The sequence below is a fragment of the Adiantum capillus-veneris genome, chromosome 5 (assembly GCF_014529385.1).
Source record: "Adiantum capillus-veneris isolate H3 chromosome 5, ASM1452938v2, whole genome shotgun sequence".
In the NCBI taxonomy this organism is placed as follows: domain Eukaryota; kingdom Viridiplantae; phylum Streptophyta; class Polypodiopsida; order Polypodiales; family Pteridaceae; genus Adiantum; species Adiantum capillus-veneris.
Window position 1 is genome coordinate 118,918,970 of NC_140935.1, and position 13,464 is coordinate 118,932,433.

General features: G+C 45.5%; 1 protein-coding gene across 1 annotated transcript in view; it reads left to right on the forward strand.

Moving 5' to 3' along the window:
• The first annotated feature begins 472 nt into the window (after positions 1-472).
• Positions 473-13,464, forward strand: part of LOC147457991 (U3 snoRNP-associated protein-like EMB2271) — a 93,539-nt gene continuing 80,547 nt past the window's right edge. Inside the window, exon 1 of the mRNA XM_086512747.1 lies at positions 473-1,068. Within this exon, the coding sequence (XP_086368873.1) occupies positions 629-1,068 (440 nt within the window). The 5' untranslated portion in view covers positions 473-628. The remainder of the gene's footprint in view (positions 1,069-13,464) is intronic.

Genomic DNA, 13,464 nt, shown 5'->3' on the forward strand with positions numbered 1-13,464 from the left:
GATCAAAGATCTATAAAATTCCATAAAAGCTTGGGAAAATTTGATTTAGTTCCCGACACAAATACCTCTATGGTTGTACCTCTACAAATAGGGGAACAAGGGCTAGTGAGTAGATAAAGGTGGGAGCCATCAAGGTTGATCATCCAATTAAATGCCGTACATAATACTAGTCGATCCCATAAGTGAGAGAAGAAGAAAGAAAGTTGAGTTACAATAGGCAATCTGGACACTTGGCCCACTTTCCCTCTTCCTTGCTATATCACCCTCAGTCTCCGCATTTACTTATGCGAGCCATAGTGGGTTGAGACTCAAGCTCTTAGAGCATGTTCAAGCTCATACAAAAGTTCTACTCCTTACAATTCTCTCTCTCTCTCTCACACACACACACACTCTCTTTACACACACACACACACACACACACACAATACTTATCCTTCACACCTTTGTTACAATGCATTGTGGTGATTCTTTTGTGTAGGGCAAAAACTATAGGCTGTTGAATGCTTCACACACCCAACAGAGAAAAACCTCATAAGTGCTCTTAAACCCTGAACTGAAGAGCGAGCTGAAGAGGCCAGTACGTCTAGAAGTCGCTGCTCTTTTCTTGTTCTTATATCGGGTGGGAAGCATGCCAAGGAGGCAAAGAGAACAACGCTCACGTAGCAGCGCCTCCAAAAGGACCCCGCAGAAAGGAGGGGCTCCCAAGAAGCCTAAAAAAGCAGCAGAGGAGGACGACTTTTTTGACGCCGTGTCTGACGAGGAGCTTCTAAGCAGTGATGCTGATGAGGTTGAGGAGGACACAGATAGGCTCGAGACACAGAGCTTGGATGAGACAAAAGATGACAATGAGACAGCTGATGAGAAGAGGCTCCGAGCTGCCAAAGCTTATCTCGAAGAAATTAGAGCTTCTACCAAGGAGCTGGAAGCTGATGGGCATGATGACTCTGATGTTGATGATGAGGCGAAGCGACGAGAGGCCCTTGGTGCACGAGACTCTCTTGTTGCAGACCTTCTTCAGCAAGCCCAACTTGAAGAAAGTGGACGAGCTCAACGGAAGCTGGCTGCCAGGTAGAAGTCCTGCTTTTATTTTCCCGAAACTTCAGACTGTAGACAATGATGAGGGGTTTACATGCCCAAGCCTTTTGCCCTCAGAACTGGTTAGGCTTACATTTTTTTTTTGTGTCGATAAAACGGTTAGGCTTACAGACTCCTCAATGAGCGTTTGGGAAACTAGTTATGTTCACATGAGATGCATAACTTTATTAGTATCCGACCATCCGGAATGGACATTTCTTATGTGTCATGGGATGTGTGACTTAGAGCATCGCTAAGGATCTGTTCTATAACTTGAGAGATGTAGTGTCACATGCACATGTGACATGGCTCTATGTGCCAGGTGGACTCCACAACCTCATCATCGTCATCGCCATTGTCGTCATTGTCACAGTGCCAAGCATCTCTAGCTGTACCCATTAGCACCTCAGGACATAGTAACAGGGAATGGCCATTTTCAGGTCCCCGTTCCCTGTTTCCATCCCAATTTCCCGTTCCGTGTTTCAAACGTGAGTATTAGAAACAGGGAATGGCATTTCATGCATGTTTCCGTTCCCCGTTCCCCGTTCTGATTTCCCGTTCCGGGTAACTATGCCTCAGGAGCACTGCAGCACAAGTACCCCTCATCATCATCATTGTTGACGTAGTACCCCAACATCTAGCACCCCTTCCCTTGTGTTTTGGGCTTGGCTTCTGCCTAGCTTAGCATAGAGATCGTCAGGACCACTGTGTCCTTAGCACCCAAGTACCTTCAGTACCCAAAGTACCCCAAAATACCGAGTACCAAGTATCTACAGTTCGAGCACTTAGCCTTTGAAGTACCAAGTATCTTCAACATTAGCATTTCAAACACTTAGCGTCATTGTATCATCATTGTGCAAGTAATAAAGCAAGTACTTGCTCTGACAACAGAGCAAGGGGGCCCTTGAGGGTGGTTGGGACCCAACATCCTGTGTCGTCTTGCTTCTCTCTCTCTCTCTCTCTCTCTCATTCATCGTGTTCAATGCAGTTTCTCTTGTCAAGTGAAGTAAAGCAACCTTGTGTTTGTGTGGAGTACTAGACCCGAGCTAAATCCTTAAACTCTTCTATTGCACGTGACATTGGTATCAAAGCTCTGTGTGTGCTTCGGCTTCGCGAACTCAAGGGAAGAGCTACCAAGAAACCAAGCAGTACGAGAACCCAAAGAACGTCTCCCAGTTTTTTTCCTGAAAGAATCTTCGTGTCCCGACCCCGGACTTATAAGCCACTAGTCCATCGCGCATTGGGCGCGCTCCCGTCTTCATCGCTGTGTCTTTGAGCGGAGATCGACATTGGATACACAACAATCCAGATCTTGAGTACCAGCATCTACTTACCTCCTATGTGGAGATTGAAGGAGCTGGGATAAAGGATCCTCGACCCTCTTCTGCATTCACATTCGCATGTAGCTTGCATCCACTCATGTCGACAAGGAACCCTTGGAAATACCTTTGAGCAACCTTACTTTTCATCTTCAACGGCAATGTTTTCACGAGAGGACTATTTAAGTGGTTGTACTTGCTCGCAATATCGGAGCAGTACCTACATCCGCAGTATCCACAATTTTGGAGTAGTTTTCATCGGCGCATGCATCCACAAGCATCAGAAGCATTCAACATCAACAGTGCATGTAGAAGTTCGGCAGTTGTGTCTCGCCTTTAACAGGGGGATGTCACGTGCGCACTTCACTTGCACTACGTGACATGCTTCTGCTACAATCTAGCATTAGTCTCGGTCTAGCTTAGGACCTAGCTTGGCAATTTGTGAGTCTCTAGCAGGACGTGCATGATCAGGCAGGTCATAGTTGGATGCCCTCACTTGCACAATTACGTCACTTAAGCCTATAGGTATACGAACAATAACTTAAAGTCATTTATTAGTAAGAGACTTTGACATGACATTTATTAAAAGTAGGTAGGGCAAGTGGCTAAAAGACGCATAAAAGAAGCCCTTTGGGTGCTAGAGAAAACAGAGGAGGCAAAAGACGAAGTAATATCGACAGCACCCTCTTCTCAATTGTACCCAACATCCATCAGCATTTTGAGCCAGCCTTGGCGTTTTCCCTCAGTCTCTTCCACCAACGTTTTTCAGCCCTAAGCACCTTGAATCCAGCGACTAGCACTTGCAGATCAGCAGTTTTCAGACCAGCCAATAGGACGAGCGTTTCATTTTTCAGCCATCGCCGTCCTTGGCGATAGCAGATCAGCCCACAGTCTCGTCATCGTCGTTGTTGTCGCAGTACCAAGAATCTCTAGCCGTACCTATTAGCACCTCTGCAACATCGCAACACAAGGGCCCCTCATCGTCGTCGTCGTCGTCGACGGAGTACCCCAACATCTAGCACCCCTTGCGTTTTGGGCTTGGCTCTTGCCTAGCTCAACGTAGGGATCATCAGGACCTCCGTGTCCTTAGCATCCAAGTACCTTCAGTACCCAAAGTACCCCGGAGTACCCAGTACTCTCTCAAGTATCTAAAAGGAAGTAGCAATGTGAGGATTTGTGGTAAATCTTATGTTGAATTAATACTTCATGACTTAAAACTTAGAGCTTGAAGATGAAATTATACTCGGACTTTGAGAACTTGGACGAATTGTAAGATTGATTGAATTGCTTATAGGAGACGAACAAACATATGAATAATTGTGTCTCATGTAATCACCTCCGGCAAGTGATTGGATGAAAAGAAAGATGGAGCGACAATCAACACACTTGGAAACACTTTTAGTACTTCAAAACAACTGAAATAACAAGGAAATAGAGAATCGACACGGGAATAGGTGGAGTTACACATCTAATGTATTGGCGCCCCTTTCGGTATTTCTTTATTTATTGATTTGCAATGGTACAACTCCCATCGGAACCAATCTTCCAGCTCTACGTCCAGATGCCTGAAAGAATGGCTCTCTAGGTACTTATAAAGAGTACAAGGGTAGAGCCCCAAAAGCATTAATCTAAAAGCATCTTATTCCAAAAGCAATTGCTTAAAAAAGCTAGTGCTAAAATTGCCCAAAACAGCCAATGTCACAAGACGGGCACCACGTGCCAATAAAAAAGAACAGACTTTTAGCACTTCAATAACAACTGAACTGAGAGAGAGACGACACGCGACACGGAGTGACGGAATTCCACCCTAGAGAGTATTGGCCCCAAACCTTTGCGCCCCTTTTGGTATTTCTTTATGTTGCATCAACATAGTACAAGCCGGTACTCTAGACTTTGCATCTTCTCCAGGAAGCATGCTAGAGAATGAGCCCTAGCCTCATATTTAAAGGCCCTAGGTCCCAAAAGCAGTTAACACGAAAAGCCTTCAAACTCAAAAGCATCTGGTCCAAAAGCAATGTCCAAAACCTGCCAGCTTAATTTACGGAAATCCGTACAAGCTGCCACGTCATCATGTCAACACAAAACACGAAAATCGGTACGGCATGCCACGTCAGCATTGTGAGCGTGATTTTCGGAGCGTTCGTACTACTGCCATGTCATCAGCTGCGTGTGTGTGTGTGAATGGGTTCTGCTTTATTTTAATTCCTTTATGTCACAGGGGCCCCATTGGACAGGGTCCCCATAAGTTGGTAGCACTTCTTCTTTTGTTACTTGTTCTTCTTAGGGTTTAGGGCCTAGGCCCTTCGATCGGATCTGAAGGTTGGCTCTACTCTTCAGTGTCTAGACACGTCAGCAGTTTGTGATATCCCCCCTTCTTGAAAGAAAGTAATCGTCCGCGATTACAACATATCTGCAAAACAACTTAAGTTAGCTCAAAAATTTTGGAGGGACATTCCGAGGGACAATCAGTTTGCTTTTTTTTCACAATTGATTCGACAATGGCCCGACGGAGTTCCGTGCCTGCTCACCCTCAGACTCTATGTCCAGATGGTATGAGTTGTCAGGCCCTGCCCACATATTTAAATGTTTACAAGGGATGCTAAAAGCAGAGCCCAAAAGCTGAAAATCAAAAGCTGTTCCTCTCTCACTAGCTCTCTCTCTTGAGAGAAAAAAGCAAGGCTTAAATAAAAAGCTCTCTCTCTCTCTCTCTCTCTCTCTCTCTAACTTGCCAATTGCGTAGCCAGCAAAAAGCAAAGCTGCCGCCAACTATCCTCGCAAAAAGGCTGTACGGAATTCTGTGGGATGCGTCGCAAAAAGCGGGCCTTGCCGTACAGTGACTGCCACGTCAGCAATTCTCAGCAGCCAGCCATGTCAGCATTCCAACAGCCAACCATGTCAACATTCTGCCATACTTTTCCGGGGTTGTCCATGTCTCAAGGGAGGGTGTGTGAGTGTCTGGTTTGCAACTCGAGTGTCTGGTCAACAACCCTAGTCTGGTCTGCAACCCTAGTATGCCACGTCACCGAGTTGTGACATACCCCCCTCTTGAAAGCATTGTAATCGCCCTCGATTCCGCCTGCAAAACAGACAGAAGCCATAAACTGTCTTAGCAGACACTGACTGTTAGTATCGACGCACTAGGAACATACATCTAGCACATGTACCAATCGACAGTCACATCACAGGACATCACATGACAAATCACATTCAATATTCATTCGTATCTCAGACCATGATTTATCGGCAATGCAATTAGCAATCGCATCTAGATCTACTCAAGACCTCATAGATGCCCGATTGACTAATCCCTATTGCAACCATGTCTATCGAGATCATTCAGACCAAAATGCTGCAGTCATTTCGTCTATCAGTTCCTACACTTAAACAAGTCAAGACCAAATCAGTTTCATATTTTCTAGAATTCCATTTCATAAAGTCATACAGCAGAATACTATGAACTCTCAGTATCCCTGAAGCTCAAAGAGACATCAGTGACTCTAGTATTTTAAAATAAAGGCATGTGTTGACAAAGGAGCAGAATAACTCCCCTCTTGTGCAAACTCACTGCACTAGATCTCTGGCCAAGCTGAATTCGGGGTTCCATTTGGAGTAGACTATGCTAAACCAAAAGCTTCAAGGTAAAGGTTCAAAATCTGAGGAGTATCTGCTAGGTCCTCCTCCTCCATCCACTTCGCATCCAATGCAGGATAGTTCTTGAATTTAACCAAGAACTGCCTTCTCACTTTACCCTTATTCTTTCTGTCCTTATGTGCCAATATCTGTTCAGGAACAAGGATTTTCTCGTTTTCTTCCACTTCGGGTTGCTCATCAGGCTCCCCATCTTTGGACACATCACCTTTAAAAGGTTTCAAGAGACTCACATGAAATGCATTGTGAATCCTCCAAGTGTCAGGCAGTTTCAGTCGGAAGGAGACATCATTGATCTTTTCGGAGATCTGGAAAGGTCCGTAGTATCGCATACTAAGCTTTGAAAAAAGCCTCTCCTTTCCCTTTTTCTTTCTCAGGCGTGCCTTCTTAAAACATAAGAGCACCCAATCATTCTCCTTCAATTTCAAATCGCGACGATGGCGATCTGTTGCCTTTTTCTGTCTTTCTTGAGATTTCTGCAAAGCCTCGCGGACCTTGGCAAAAGCCGTGTCCAAGTTGCGCGTGCACTCATCGCCTTCAAAAATCTTATCTTTCGTGCTTAGGAAGGGTGGAACTTTCGCAACACCTTCAATAATCTCAAATGGCGCCTTCCATGTTGAAGAGTGTATCGTGTTGTTGTAGGCAAATTCCACCAAAGGTAGATACTTTTTCCGTTGAGTCTTCTGATCCGATATATAAGACTTTAATAAATCTAAAACCACTGAATTGGCAATCTCAGATTGCCCGTCAGTCTACGGGTGGAAAGATGATAAGAACTGCAACCGTGTGCCAATGTTCTCCCAAATTGCCTTCCAAAACAAACTCGTAAATCTGGGGTCCCTGTCGGAGACAATCGTCTCGGGCATGCCATGTAATCTGAAAATCTGGGCCACAAACAGTCTCGCTAAGTGATCCGGCTTCACTGTTTTCTTTACTGGAATGAAATGAGCCTGCTTGCTAAATTTGTCAAAAAAAGTCCAGATACCATCTTGACCACTCTGTGTTCTTGGGAGATCAAAAATGAAATCCATTGCAATACTTTCCTAGGGGCGGGTGGGTATGGGCAAAGGTTGTAACAATCCTTGTGCTTTATGCCTGTCAAACTTGACTTTCTGGCATACCAAGCAACGACGCACACTCGTCCACATCCTTCTTGAGTCTCGGCCGAAAGAAGTATCTCTCTACCCCTTTCAAGGTGGTAGCAATGCCGCTGTGACATGTAAAAGGTGGACAGTGGCTTTCGGTCATAACCTTTTCCCTCAACGGCTGTGTAACGCACAACATGTTTTACCTCATCAAGTAGCCATCCCGAATGGAATATCCCGCTACTGTCTCCCCATTTCGTATCCGTGTGAAAACGTCTCCAAAATCTGTATCTATGGCATATTGATCGACCATATCCTGGAAGCTTCTATGATGTATCGCGCAATAGCCAGAACCAACGGCTTCGGAGACAAAGCATCTACCACCAAATTCTTTTGTCCCTGCACATGGACAATCTGGAAGTGAAACTGTGACAAGATGTTTGCCCACCGCATCTGCTTTCCGATAGTTGCTTCTGTGATAAGAAGTAGCGTAAACTCTAATGGTCTGTAAAGAGTAAAATCCGCTCCGAGCAGGTAATGCCGCCACTGAGTAAGAGCATGGATAACCGCCAAAAGCTCTTACTTATAAATCTGTGTTGTCAATTCCGGCCTTGAGAACAGTCGACTCTCGTAAGCAGTGACATGGCCTTGTTGCATTAAGACCGCACCCAAACTACGACCACAAGCATCACAATATACTTCAAATGACTTCTGCAAATCTGGCAAAGTCAAAACTGGTCCCGTAGTCAATTTCTCTTTCAATGTTTGAAAGGCAGTCACCTCTGTGGGTCCGCACGAGAAAGGGACTCCTTTCTGTGTCAAAATATGCAAAGGGGAAGCAACCTCTGCAAACTTTCTAATGAACCGCCTATAGTACGAACACAATCCCAAGAAGCTTCTAACTTCATGGACATTCTTCAAATCAGGCCAATCACGGATAGTCTCTAGCTTGGCAGGATCCATCTGCACTCCTGCTGCTGACACAATATGTCCCAAAAAGTGAATCTCTGTTAGGAAAATTCACTTTTCTTCGCATTAATCACCAACTTGTGATTTCGTAATGCTTGAAAGACTTGAAGCAGATGTTCTCTATGTTCTGCCTCTTGCTTGGAGAAAACAATGATATCGTCAAAGAAAGTGCCAACAAATCGTCTATACTCTCGAAAAATCCTGTCCATCATCCAGTTAAATGTCGCAGGAGCATTGGTTAGGCCAAACGGCATCACCAAAAACTCAAATAACCCAAAAGTCGCCTGAAAGGCTGTCTTGTAGACATCTCTTGGCGCGATTCGGATCTAACGATATCCACTTTTCAAGTCGATCCTGCTAAAGCACGAGGATCCCTGAAGTCGGTCAAGTATATCATCGATTCTAGGAATCGGAAATCTGTTCTTGATGGTGATTTTGTTGAGAGCTCTATAATCGTGCACATTCTCCAAGATCCGTCTTCCTTCAAAACCAATAACACTGGAGAGCATTACGGTGAAGTACTATGCTGGACAAGACCCTTTTGCAAGAGGTCTTTCACTTGGTTCATAATTTCTTCGTTCTGGGCTCGGCTCACACGGTAAGGTGGCCGGTTTGGTGGTGTGCTTCCAGGTATTAGATCAATGGTAACATCTTCAGGATGAGCGGGTTGTAACTCGCCTGGCAGGCCCTCTGAGAAGCAATCTTCATGAGTGTGGAGAAAATCTTGGCGTTCTTTATCAAGTTCATACATATTTGTCCTATCCTCATCACTCAACTCTTTCAAAAAGATCAAGTAAACAAATAGACTGGATTTCATTAATTTTGAAATGGCCGAAGCCGATACAATAGGGACAGACTCGCCCTTAAGTTTTACATCGAGTACAATGGTTCTGCCCTTCTCTGAGGTCAAAGTTGCTTTCCTCGCCCGATAGTCGACCACGACGTTGTTCTTGTGGTACCAGGGAATTCCCAAGAGAACATCACAACCTTCCAAAGGTATTACGTAAAAGTCCTCATGCCCCAAATACCCCTGACAATGCAACCGAAGTTTGCCAATGACAGGTGTCTACATCCCTGTCGGGTGCCGCTAGCTGCCTTTACAAGGGGTCCCTTCCGATCGGGAGTAATCTTGAGCCGCGTCGCCAATTCTGGTGAAATGAAGTTGGGCTTGGCTCCTCCATCAAAGAAGATCAGGGTTTCTTGGTCTCTCACTTTGCCCAAGCTCGACAAAGTTTTGTACTCTCGTCCATCGTGCTGGGATCAGTACCCACGCAATCTGGAACCAGTCCTATTTTCATCTTGCCTTTTCTTCCACGTTTCTAGCTGCTCTGGAACTCTCAGGCCTTTCATCGTCCTTGTCGTTCTGTTCTTTCTGTGCCTTTTTAGGGCACTTCGTGGAGATATGCCCAGTTTCCCCGCATCCAAAGCACTTCCCCTCCTTGATGTAGCGAGCCCTCGCTTGAGGTGTGAGTTTGGGTCGTGCATCCTTTTCTTTCTTTTTTGGATTGCTCTTCCTCTTTCTACTTTCATTTGTCAAAGTTTGTTCGGCCCTGTGCGTCACGATTTCATCTGTGGGGTAAGTCTAACTGCCCAAGTGAATGGCAAAACCCCATTTCGCATGACTCATCAACTCCTGAATGGAAGCTGACTTTTGTTCCAAGCAGTGATCTCGGATCTCTGTAGGAAGACCCAAGGTAAACCGCTCAATCTGTTCCTTGAACGAGATCTTCTTAATTGACGAGGTGGGTAGAAAAGAGCTCCAGAATCTCTCGCAATAAGCGTCCACTGTATCTTTCTTGGTCATCCGAAGATGGTTCCAAGCAGTTCGTATATTGCGTTCATATTCTCGAGTCAACAAGAAGAAATAAAAAGCCTCTTGAATTTCAGCCATTTAACTGGCGTTGTCTTGTTTAATAGAAGTGTGGACCACCAAGTTCGAGCATTCCCCTAAAAGTAAGAGGCAGCTCTTCGAATCTTAGAGTGCTCTGAGTAACGCCCTCCAGAGAAAGCGATGTCAAACTACTATATAAAAGACAAAGCCTTCGAAGCCTCTCTAAAATCAGAAAATGTGTCAAATTTTATTGACTGTCCACCTTGCTTAAACTCTCTGACTTTCTTGCTTTTGTCTTCCAGAAAGTCATATTGGTTGGCTTTATAAAAATTCTTCTTCTTTGCGTAAAAGTTGCTGTCGTCAAAGTCCGAACTATCTGAAGACGAGTCCTCTGTAGAACTGTCAACCACGGGGCGAGATTTAGGCTTCTTTGCCTTTTTCTTGCACTTTCCAAAGCTTTGCTTTTTACTTCGCTTTTTGCCTTTTTTGTCTTCTTCGCTCGAGTCAGAGGAGCTAGAAGAAGAAGAAGAAGAAGAAGAAGAAGAATTGGGTACTCTTTCAAATCGAACACGCTTCTTCTACTTTCTTGCCGATTCAAAGGTAGATTGACGACCCAAATAACCCGGGAAGTTAGCGCCTTTCTTCTCCTTTTTGTCGTGCTTTTTAGCTTTGTTCTGCGCGTCAAAAGGCTGAGCAATTCGAATTTCGTGCATCAACCACCTCTTCTAATTCTTGCTCTGTATACATCTTGGGAGTAGGAGGTTTCTTGAGAGCCGGTTTGAGGGGTGGCTCTGTGGTCTGCCGCCACTGTGTGTGCACCTCATTGAAAGAAGTCTGGCTCATGTATTTTGCAAATTTTGGGTCCTTCGCAAAATCAAGCATCATCTTTGTTGCATCACTGATCAATCGTCGACGCTCCATCTCTTCGAGCTCCACCTGAGTAGGCTGAGGCGGGCCATACTCCTCGTGTGATTCTTCGTTGTGATCTATTTCTGCATCTCCGGATTCAGAGGAAGCCGATTGATCTTTGCCTGAAGCCATAAGTGTTGCATAAAAAGGATCGTATTTCCCATAGAAGAGAAATCTGCCGTGCTCTGATACCGCTGTAACAGACTTGGACACTCCAAGTTGAGAATCTACCACGACACCACAAATAATCACTTCAAAACAGTTCACAATTCACAATTGATTCGACATTGGCCCGGTGGAGTTTCGTGCCTAGAGATGTTGGCCCCAAAGACTGGCGCCCTTTTCGGTATTTCTTTTTGTATTAATCTGTGTTCAAAGTACAAGAGAGTAGGCAGGAGCTCACTCTCAGACTCTGCGTCCAGATGCTTTCTCTCTCACTAGCTCTCTCTTTAGAGAATAAAAGCAAGGCTTAAATAAAAAGCTCTCTCTCTCTCTCTTGCCAATTGCGTAGCCAACAAAAAGCAAAGCTGCCGCCAAACTGTCCACGCAAAAAGGTTGTACGGAATTCCGTGGGATGCGCCGCAAGAAGCAGGCCCTGCCGTACAGTGACTGCCACGTCAGCAATTCTCAGCAGCCAGCGACGTCAGCATTCCAGCAGCCTGCCACGTCAACATTCTGCCATACTTTTCCGGGACTACCCATGTCTCAAGGGAGGGTGTGTGAGTGTGGTCTGCAACCCTAGTCTTGTCTGCAACCCTAGTATGCCACGTCACCGAGTTGTGACAAGTCCTTTCATAAGGTCGCCGTTGACCGCACCATGATCCACAAACTCTTGAATAGTCAAAACAAGCCTTGACAAGCAATGTTCCTATGGCGGTGATGGTAGTCCCAAGACCTCGTGTCACGTGACACGTCCAACCCTATGTGTCCGTGGACAAGCTACAACATGACCAGGGTTCAGTTCCGTCAAGTCAGTCTAGAATAGGAAGTGATCTGGCACTTTTGTGAGTTTGTTCGCAGACCGTGCTTGACCAGTCACTTAGATTAGATGCATATCCTCTGGTTGCACACAGCATGATCATCAGCATTACCATTAGAAACCATCAGAATCCATCAGGAGCTCTTTCCAATGCACAGAACCTATTTTCCCTATTTTTGACATTTTTTACTTGTTTATTAAGTGACTTTTGTTGGGAACTAGGTAGGGCAATTTTGCTATGATAATATATAAGCAAACCAAAGCTAGCACTTTCTGGTAGAGGAGGCAACAGGAGCACACGCTCAACAGGCACATTCTCAGCAGGACCCCCAAAAGTAGGCCTATCGTTTTTGCAACTCAGCATCAACTTAGCGTTTTTGGACCAGATTAGCCAACGTTTTTGATCTTCCAGATTCCTGGTGACAACAAGAAGCAGAAGACTCCCACCATTAGCAGATTACCCACAACCAGACCATTTTCAGCCCTAGCATTTTTTGCATCTGCCAGGCATTTCAGCGTTTTGCAAATCTACCGTGACGGAACTAACACAAGCACCAACGTTTTCAGTTTTCAGCACTTAAGACATTGCAGAACAAGTCCCGAACCTTGCAGATCTCACCTTCCCGCAGCAGATCCTCGCCACACGGTGAAATCCGTCAAGGTTTACAGTTTCAGCCCAGAAAACGCAGATTTCAGCATCTACATTTTCAGCGCGTCGTCGTCACATTGTCGCCATCGACATCGTCACCGACATAGTGTCAGAATTCAGCAGATAAAGATTTGCAGATTTCGGCCCTCAGCATTTTCAGATTTCAGCCCGTATCGTCGTCGTCCTCATCGTCGACATCGTCGGCAAGTCCAAGCATTGTAGAGATTTGTGCAATCATAAGTAGACCGTTCTCGCCATAGAGAGTGGGGCGTTCGAAGGAGGGTTTGACAACTTGTCTGGTGTCTCTCTCACTAAAGGAACGGAAGGCTCTCCCTTCCGTAAGTAAAAGGAAACCTTGAGCACAGTTCGGAGCACTCATCTTGAGCAAAGTTCAACATTCACCTCCGTTGCACCTTACATTGGTATCAGAGCTTTGGCAGTGTTCTGTATCACTCAAGGAAAGAACCACAAGAAACACAAGAATTTTCTTTTGCTTGTTGCGGTCGTACGTAACCCAAGTTCTCTTGGGCGTGTCGATTCCTAATCGTGTTTTTGAAAGAGTGACAGGAACCCAAGAAAGAAGGGCTTGTCCAGCCTCCCCTTGTTCTCTTTTCACTCATTGAGAGCGGACCGTGCACTTAGCGGCCGGCCAATCGACCTGAGGTGGGAAAGAGTAACCTTGGTGTGAGCGCGCAAGGCCGCCAAGGGGTGCGCCCGCGGAAAAGAGCAGAACTCGGGTGAAGAGAAGATCCTTCTCTAACACAGATTGCAAGCGAAAGAAGAACCTCAAGAATTCAAGAACCTCAAGACCCTCAAGAACCCCAAGAACCAAGACCCCCAAGAACCCAAGTTCCTCGTGAACTTAAGAACCCAAGACCACAAGAACCAACAAGAACCAAAGACTTCAGTGGATGGTCATCACTCGAAGCGGAATGGATACTTCGCTTGGAGGTGGTGAGCATGGGAGTGGCGAAGAAGAATTTTCATCACCAGGAGGTTTT